The 9367-nt window shown below is 38.4% G+C and overlaps 1 protein-coding gene across 3 annotated transcripts; it reads right to left on the reverse strand.

The window, feature by feature from the left end:
- Positions 1-615: 615 nt before the first annotated feature.
- LOC142731512 (phosphatidylinositol polyphosphate 5-phosphatase type IV-like) lies at positions 616-6031 on the reverse strand. Of its 3 annotated transcripts, XM_075849419.1 has the most exons (12): positions 5392-6031; positions 4928-5019; positions 4582-4706; positions 4192-4311; positions 3251-3346; positions 2978-3139; positions 2685-2800; positions 2342-2478; positions 2028-2135; positions 1230-1364; positions 1026-1111; positions 616-938 (listed from the first exon to the last, which is right to left on the reverse strand). In XM_075849419.1, exons 1-9 carry the CDS (start codon positions 5704-5706, stop codon positions 2060-2062), a joined length of 1239 nt encoding a protein of 412 aa, XP_075705534.1. In that variant the 5' UTR covers positions 5707-6031; the 3' UTR covers positions 616-938; positions 1026-1111; positions 1230-1364; positions 2028-2059. The 3 variants fall into 3 exon arrangements, with proteins under 3 accessions (XP_075705534.1, XP_075705535.1, XP_075705536.1); XM_075849420.1 differs by lacking the exon at positions 1230-1364; XM_075849421.1 differs by lacking the exons at positions 616-938; positions 1026-1111; positions 1230-1364; positions 2342-2478 and having other exon boundaries at positions 2033-2135; positions 5392-6029.
- Positions 6032-9367: the final 3336 nt, after the last annotated feature.

Below are 9367 nucleotides of genomic sequence, written 5' to 3' on the forward strand. Positions count from 1 at the left end.
CCATTGTTAGGAGTCCGGTAGCCATAGTCACCATCGCCGGCCGCTATCGTGTAGCAGGCCGGCGATGGTAGCTTAACCCCTAAAAAGCCACGTTCAGTATTGAACGCGGCTTTTAAGGGGTTAATCAGCGGTGACACAGCGATCGGTCCCCGCTGTAGGAGCTGCGGCAACTGCTGTACGAGACAGCAGCTGTCACAGCTCCTGCATGTGTCGGGAAGACGGCCGAAATGGCCGTTACTCCCGCGACTTAATATTCCGTCGCTGAGCGCGAACGGGATGGGATGGTCAGCACAACGGAATATTACGTCGCTGAGCGTTAAGGGGTTAAACAACTATCAAATATATCACTGTTTTACATCTCCTGTCACTTTTTTTCCAACATATGATCTAATCCAGTACATATGGCGGCACGTTCCATACTCTCTCTATTGTGTACATATTTTACAATGTCCTGTCACCTACCACTGGATTAAACGCGATGTCACACAAATAGCGCTGTGAAGAGTCGGTTAAGTGAATTGTATACTCCGTGGTAAGTTGCAGCCAGGCACTGAACACACTAATAAATACCAGTCACACTTATGGATTGATGTTAAAGATTTATTTATGGTTTTTGTTGATCAAAATATAAGATGGTAAAGATGATGTTATACAAGATCCAGCAAAAACAATGGAAGATGTCACAGTGTATACTGTAGTATCAGGAAGGGGTGGTAAATCTGTATTCCAGAGACACAGGAAGAGATGACATGTTCTCCTGTTCTGGGCCTGGTCTTCTGGGTGACATTGATGCACCCGATAACCACACTGATGTCTCTTCCGTGACAGATGTAGACAATTTTAAGTCTCGCCATTGGGATACTTGTAAGATGGCGGGTTCTGCCCTTGGTTGTTATTGGCATTGATGTTGATGTTCTGTTGATATCTGCTGACTTGCTCTGGGGGGAGAAGCGCACAATCCTATTAAATATTCATTATTCAGGCTGCTTACCAAATATAGAGAGGACATATCTAGAGGAACTTACCTTTCTTTCTATCAGCAACGATGGCGGCTCCTCCGGTGACAGGGAGCGCTGTTCTCGCCAGATATAACGCGGAATTGATGTTTATGCTGCAAGAGAAATATTTGCTATTAATGCTCTACTAATGTGTGTTTCTTAGCAGGCACAAAATATAGAAGATGTTTTATTGCGGATTTTCCTATTAGATCCTGGGGTTACACTACAAACCTTGAAGATGGTTGATCCAAGCGGTGGGTTTGATCTAAAGCGGCGCTGTTCAGGATGTTACAGGAACTTTCTGATGTTCACAAAGGTGGAATCATTGTTTTATGCACCTGAGATGGTAAATGTTCCTTAGGAGTCCTGCAAGATGCCAAGTAATGTCTATCATCCATAACAATGTTCCTTGTATCTATCATGTTTGCTTAGAAGCTAATGCACCATATAATACAGTTTATCCATCCATCCTAGTGGCAGGATTCTTTAAGACACTTCAAATGGGGACATTTTTTAACTTTTCTATGCCCATTTTTTTTACGTAGAAAAGTTATAAACGGAACAAAAGTCACAATTTGCGGTAAAAATTGTGATCTGTGTAGTTTCTGCGCTTACGGCACTTTTCTAAAAAGTGGACAGAGAGTAGCTGGAGGAGCAGAGCCATCAGCGGCCGACACATTTATCATAATAACATGGATTATTAGTTATTAAGGTGCGGGCGTTTTCATAAATTAGGCACATTTTACTCCAAGTTTTTTTTATATTAAGACCGGTGTAAGAAACGTCAGTCTTAATAAATTCCCACCAATCTGTTATACTACATACACGCTTACAGTTTTCCTCTAAAACCCACAACCTTCATTTAGAAATTAAAAAAATATCTGAAAACAAGAAAATGTAACTAGAAGATAGAATTACTTATTTACAATTTCTTTATGTTGGTTGATAAATTAAATGACAGATTCAGAGGAAGAAGAGATGGAAGAACATTCTCACAGCAAACATACTAGACAAGTACAATGCTCTCACCTTATGTGCTGTCAGGACATGAACAGACGCAGCTACTTTTTTTGTCCTAACCTCCTAATGCCCTTCAAATAGATCTTGCGGTCAAAGCGTCCACCAGCCAATGGGATGCTGGAATGAGAAATATACTGATGTAAGACATATGATAATGTTAGCGGGTAACCACACAATAATTGTTTCGTTTCACATCCTATATTACTCCAGTACTGTCACCCAGGTATACAGCCACCTGCCCCAAAGTGTGAGCTCTGCTATAAGGCCCATGTAGTAATGGCGGCTACTGAAAGGATCATACCAACAACATGGACATGACTTACTTATCTGAACCAGGTCTGAGCTTTACTTCAAAGATGCCAAAAACGGGCCGGTGGTCTGAGGTCTTCAAAACAGGGCATGAGTCGTATCTCAGGACTCGCACATCTCCCTCGTATTGGCTCTTATACAACACCCTGTCCTGTAGAGGTCATGAAAATAACAAATATCATCAGTGCAATCATATTATCATTTATTTATAAACCTCATAGCATCATAGACTGAACATTTCGGCCTATTTTATTATATGATATCAATTTTGAGACTTTGTGCATTTAAGGTTTGAAAATCTATCCATGACATCTATTGTTTCTTTAGCTCTGTAGACCTGGAAATAAGATATCTTACCGTATATGATGGAATTCTCTGCTTTTCTGATGTATCGTAGGTGTCTGTGCCAATGTCGAACTTGTATGTAGGAAGGAATTCAATGGTGTGCTCCTTAAACCCTACAAATATGGACCCTTGAGTTAAAAGAAAAAAAAAAACATGTCAGTATTAAAAACATGTGCAAGAGATGTAGGACTATATAAGAATGTGGTGAACATCTGAACCATCATGACAGTGATTTGTATTGATCTGTTGAGGTGTATGTGGTAATGGCTGAGGAGTGATAGAGATCTGTCTACTAGTAACTGTACCATTGTTCTTGGCTTCATTCAGATGGTCGTGTTTGAGGAGACTGGACATATCTCTTCCTTTAATGTTTTTCAGAAGAGATTCCACGTTTTTTCTGTCCTCTTTTAGTTGAAAATTGAGGTCCCCAAACCAAAAAACCCGATCAAAGCGGCTGGTGACGTCCACTGTAGAATGAAAAAAACACAGGACACAATTAGACCACGTGACTGCATTAGACTCAATGAAGATAAATAGATAAAGGAATCAATAGGTTCAACCACATAAGTAATACTCACAGGCATTGGAGTTTATTCTTTCCGGAATAATTTGAGGCAGACGGAGACCCTCAGTGATGGTTTTATAGTCCTGGATCCTCTTGTAGACTGCCCCAACTGCCAACCAAAAATATACATATCAGTAAATATGACCTCCTGGAATTTAGGACAACCACCATATTTAAGTTTTCTCTGACAATAGGTTTCTTTATCATATATTATCTAGGTATCATATCTACTTCTTGGGCTGTGTAGTCTGAATGTTCCCTCAACAATGAATTTTCTGCAAATAGTATTTATTTTAATAGGGTTTCTATTGACATTTTAGAAGATGAGACTGGTGGAGTTCCATGATGTGGGTCCGCACTCTGTACACCAGACACACTGATATTTCTGTTACTGTAAATCTAAGACACAATCATTTTTGCGAGGCGTCAATTACGGACGTAATTTGGAGCTGTTCTTCATTGGATTCAATGAAAAACGGCTCCAATTACGTCCCAAGAAGTGTCCTGCACTTCTTTGACGAGTCTGTTATTTTACGCGCCGTCTTTTGACAGCAACGCGTAAAATTACAGGTCGTCGGCACAGTACATCGGCAAACCCATTGAAATGAATGGGCAGATGTTTGCCGACGTATTCAAGGCTTTTTTTTTCAGACGTATTTCGAGGCGTAAAACGCCTCCAATACGTCTGAAAATAGGTCGTGTGAACCCAGCCTAATAGTCTGTAAAGGACATTAGGCCGTTAATCCTTCCACTATTACTTGTCTCTCACTATATAGAATAAGTTTGATGGATTAGAAGAAGTTTGACCAAATAAGGAAGAACCTTTAATTTTGCACCAAAACATTAATAGTACAGATCTTTTCATATCATCTCATATATTTCAGTTTTTTATGAAACAGCAGCACTTTTTAGTAAAACTGTACATAGTCACATATTAATAACAGACATACTTACATCTCATATGGGAATTAATAAACAGGAATGATGTCCCAAAGACAGTGAAGGCAACACCCAAAGCTCCTTTAGTTTTTACATGGTGGAATAGCCTGGTTGTTACATGGGTGTGCTCTACCTCTGTATAAGAAACACAAGGAGAAGGGTCAGTGGTTAATAGTACAACATGCAACAATGATACAGATATTTTCCTATTAAACGCTGGAAATATTACTACAACATCATTTCATACTTTGTAACTGTGGAGTAAACTCTCAGATCTCCAATACTCCACAGTGAAGAATCTGAGAGTTGGGTTCTCAGACATCTAGTTCTAATGACTAAATAAGAAGTTCCAACTAATGACTTCAATTAGGACTTATTATGTAGATGTAAGAAAGTCAATCTTACCTGAGCAGAACCAGATCAGCTCCCGTCGAATAAAGATGGTGAGATACAAGACTCCGAGCCCGGATGAGTGGTATAGCACGTAGTGCGGACCAAGGGTCTCTTGTAATTTTATCTCCCATTCCCGTCTACAAGAAGACACAATTTCAAGTTAACATATTAATAAATGACACCAGATTAAAATACTCAACTCATCTATTAAACAATCAATATTATAACCTCTGGGGTTAAATAGGAAAATTAAGGAGCGATCCTATACTAAGTAGAAGGTCGAGAGAGAATTTCAATCAGCCGACCTGTAGTCCATCTGCAGACATAGACTGGTGTAAGACAACCTGAGAAGACTTACCTGTTTGGACATCCTTCCTGAACGCCAATTACATAAATGTCCTTGGTGTCATCTGATGGCAACAGCAGATCCTCTAGATTTTGTGGGAACTCCTGCTCAAAATATGAAGATATTAATAATGTATACACAGAGCACCAACCAAACTGACATCTTCTATATCGCCTACAAAAAATTCTATCTGATCGAATTGGATTTTAGTCTTTATAGACTATGGCCAGGGCTGCAGTCTTAGGATCGGAGGTATTGCCATTCCAAAGACATAGGTTATTAGTTTGACAGTTTGCAGTGTGTGCAGCAACAGTGATTGGCCCAAATGTTTAGAAAATGTGGGCCTAGGGTAGGATATAATATGTCTATGCGATATCCAACTGCAAACTAAAGACACATGGTTACTGACCCAATTTATCCAACTGTAGATCAGACACACTGATGGGTCACAATAGATATTGTACATTACTTCTCACCTTCCCCTCCATATTCCAGGTGGCAACGTATAATCTCAGCCGTCTATTTGGGAAACAGCAATCCAGTTCTTTAGCGCCAATCACAGCGCTGCTGCCCAAGCTCCTGATTGCGCTCTTCTTGGTGTTCTTTGAGCCAATGTCACAAGGTTTGCTGTGACTTGGATCGCTGCATTTTTCAGCTGGTATGTCTTTGATGATAGAAAACGTCTGGAGCGAGATGTTAGGCTCCTCCATAGTTGGTATCTCTTTCATCAGATTTCCTTTATCAGGAATCTGAGAGACATGATATTTTTTTGTTTTTCTCCAAAAGGGCATGGTTGTTTAATGCCCCGGGTGCAAAACTGCACCAATGTCCGTGGTAGAAAACCAGGAGGCAGTAAAGATTGAATTTAACTAATCGCCTCTAGTTCTCTGAAAATAGGACAAATCGCTGACCGTAAAAGCAACACAGTAAGTAACACAGTGTCAATCCAACAGCAAGATCTAGAATGACCAGAGAAAGAAATAGTTAGCGAAAAAACTCTGAGGGAACCAGCTGGGGAAATTAGTTATAAAAGCGGCATTCCAAGTACAGGATCTGGTCAATCAGAAGTGTTTGAAGATCACATTGCTTGGGGTCTTGGGGCTTGGACCAGCTGTGAATGACATTGCTTGGGGTCTGGATGTTGGAACAATGTATTGGTTGAATTGACACAGTATGACATTTACGGGGTTTATGTAATTTTTATATGAGATACTAACCATAATTTAGAACCTCTGTAATTTGTTAATGAAAAATGACAATTGCTATTGAGGATACAGTATTAGTATTAAATCACTTCCCTAATATTTTTATACTAGTAATTATTAATAATAATAGCGTATTTTACATAAGTAGAAAACCTAAAATGCATAATTAGTAATTCCCTAGTAAATATTTATTATGAGAATTACTCCTGTTATAAACTGAAGGGTTCCAATAATAAGTTCTCAGGGCTGCGGGTCATTCACATTCCCTTTCTTTGTGGTTGCTTTATCAATTTACCAGCAGAATACAGATGCCAATTTCAGTCTGCAAGCTGCATTCTGTCTATGGAGCAGAAGTCACAGGCCGCCATATTGCCATTTAGCAACTTCTTAGTAAATTAGTATAACTATTCCAAATATAAACTAAACTTTAAATGGCATACACAGCAGAATTATACCTAAGAATAAAATATTCATAAAGAAACTGATAGATGAGACTCATCTAGAGACGTAGCGCTGATAGAGTACTTACCGGTCACATCCAACTGATGAGTGATAGATCTGTGGCCAGCACCATAGTATATACCCATGCTCTGTGACATCACAATAGCTGTACCCGGGGTGAGTTGCTTTTATGACCACACCCGTAATTTGCATATTTCAATATGGATTTATCATTATTTTTAGTAGTAGTGACATCACAATACATAAACCCAAGGTACACGATGTGGCCAAAAGGATGTGGACAGCTGACCCTTTACACCATCATAAGCTTGTTGTACTTCCCATTACAAAGCCATGGATGTTAGCCCAAACCATGACAAATATCCCCAGACCAGTATCAATTCCCCACCAAATAATTTTTATATCAATTGATCAAATTTCAGAATTTAATTAAATTGTTTATAATTTTTTCTGGTGAACCTACACTAATATAAGTAAATATAGTCCCCTAATATACAGTCCTCTAATATGACCATATTGAAATTTCTCCTTTACAAGTGGTAGACATAATGATAATAAGGGAGCTCAAATTTTGTGCATTTACCCTGCACATCTAAGATACTTGAGCAATTTAATTGCACACTAATACTAATACCATATTACTACCACTATCACACAATATCTTCTAGAAATTGAATAATTCAATGTTCCTAATAAAACAAATGGATTAGCGAGAAGTACAGATGTAGCATTGGTAGAGAACTTACCGGTCACATCCAACTGATGAGTGACAGATCTGTGGCCAGCACCATAGTATATACCTACGCTCTGTGACATCACAATAGCTATACCCGAGGTGAGCTGCTTTTATGACCACACCAATAATTTGCATATTTCAATATGGATTTACTATAATTTTTTATAGTAGTGACATCACAATAGATATACCCGGTGTGAGCTGCTTTTATGACCACACTTATCATTTACATATATCAGTATGGCTTCACCATTCATTTTATTGTTTGATTTTTATGTACATTTTTAATGCAATTTCTATATTCATAATGTTTGTCTGTGGTCAGACTCTTACCCAGCACTGCCAAGATTACAGCTCAGGAATAGAATTAAATCCCATAATATATGATAAAAGTCGGGCATATGGGTCACTCGTGGTGCATAGAACTTGTAATGTTCATCTCTCACAGTCGGTTTAGTGTGTGTATAGTTATTACAATCTGTAAGGATCTGCAGCTGCTGAACATCTGATAAATTATCATTTCACTCTCCTGACGAAGCTGAAGCGAAACGTACGTTGGGGTAGCGCTGCAGATCCACCTGGGGTATGTTACCTATTGATTTATACTTCTCTTAACCTGCAAACTAATATGGGACTCTTTTTAGAGAACGTCAGTGCACACAGCAGGGAGATAGTGATAATCTTATTCAGGTTATTATAACTTGTATTGGGAATATGAATTTGATGATATTGTATGATTTGTACCTCTAGAAAAGTTTAGTGTGATCTGTGAGCGCTAATTTTTTCCGGGTGTTTTCATCAATTGCTTTACTGTATAGAGAATTTTTTTATTGAAAATAAATGAAATTGTAGTTTTTAATGGGAACGTACTCTGATGAATTCTTTATAGGTGATAAATTATCATTTCTGTCTGTGTGACATGGGGGAAATAATTTATATTATCTGAAAATACATCATTTTAATTTTGAATTTTAATAAAAAACCCCATTAGAGGATGTGACTGTGCACCAGTAAGAACACACTACATGCTGCATCTCCTGTGCTCAGCCCTCTTACTCCTTACAATCCTGAATACATACTGCTTCACAATTCCCCCACCAGCTTGTAATAGGTATCAGAACAGCTGTGGGCAGCCATTACCTCATGTACCATGTCCTAGAAAGGTAATAGAGGTGGTAAGAATCGATCGAGACATCCTGAGACAAGACGGTCGTACCTGATGTGAACGAATGCAGCGTAAATTATATATATCATAGGCCTACCAGAGAGGGTAGAAGGCCAACAACCATATGTATTCATTAAAAATGGCTGCATTATATGGATACCACAATCTCTGCTGCATTTATAGTCAAGAGAACCGAAGAATTTCTTCATAGTCTCTTCATCTGGGTCATTTCTTAGACCATTGATGGCCCATTTGGTAAACTGTAAAGACAGGGATTGGCTTTACTAAACATCAAGTAGTCATGGCAGTCAGAACTCCACGATCAGAAAGTGATGGCATATCCTAATTGTATTCCCCCACTTTATGAGATGTAAAACCACTTTAACCTCTTAATGACGCTGCCTAGTTTGGGCCTTAAGGCTCAGACACCATTTTTGAAATCTGACCTGTGTCTCTTTATCTGGTAATAACTTTGGAATGCTATTCTTTATCCAAGCGATTCTGAGAATTTTTTCTCGTGACACATTGTACTTTATGTTAGTGGTAAAATTTGGTCAATACCTTTAGTGTTTATTTGTGAAAAACACCTACATTTAGAGAAATTTTTTAAAAATTTAGATTTTTCTAAATTTGAGTGTATCTGCTTCTAAGACAGATAGTAATACAAAACAAAATAGTTACTAGTTAACATTTTGGAGGTGAAATTTACAAATATATATATATTTTTTAAAGAAATTCCATTATAATCCATTTTTTTTTCTGTAACTCAGAAGGTTTTACCAGAGAAACTTAACTCAATATTTATTGTTCAGATTCTGCAGATTTTAAAAATGTCCCACATGTGGCCCTAGTGGACTGAAGCACAGGCCTCAGAAGCAAAGGAG

This window comes from Rhinoderma darwinii, unplaced genomic scaffold (assembly GCF_050947455.1).
Source record: "Rhinoderma darwinii isolate aRhiDar2 unplaced genomic scaffold, aRhiDar2.hap1 Scaffold_81, whole genome shotgun sequence".
Classification (NCBI taxonomy): Eukaryota; Metazoa; Chordata; class Amphibia; order Anura; family Rhinodermatidae; genus Rhinoderma; species Rhinoderma darwinii.

Bases quoted from the DNA above. Each gene is read 5' to 3' on its own strand.
- LOC142731512 (XM_075849420.1), bottom strand. From the start codon at position 5,706: ATGCCCTTTTGGAGAAAAACAAAAAAATATCATGTCTCTCAGATTCCT. The intron at 5,020-5,391 runs GTGAGAAGTAAT...TATTTTGAGCAG, and splicing joins CCTGGAATATGGAGGGGAAG to GAGTTCCCACAAAATCTAGA. The intron at 2,801-2,977 runs GTACAGTTACTA...TTTTAACTCAAG, and splicing joins GAATGAAGCCAAGAACAATG to GGTCCATATTTGTAGGGTTT.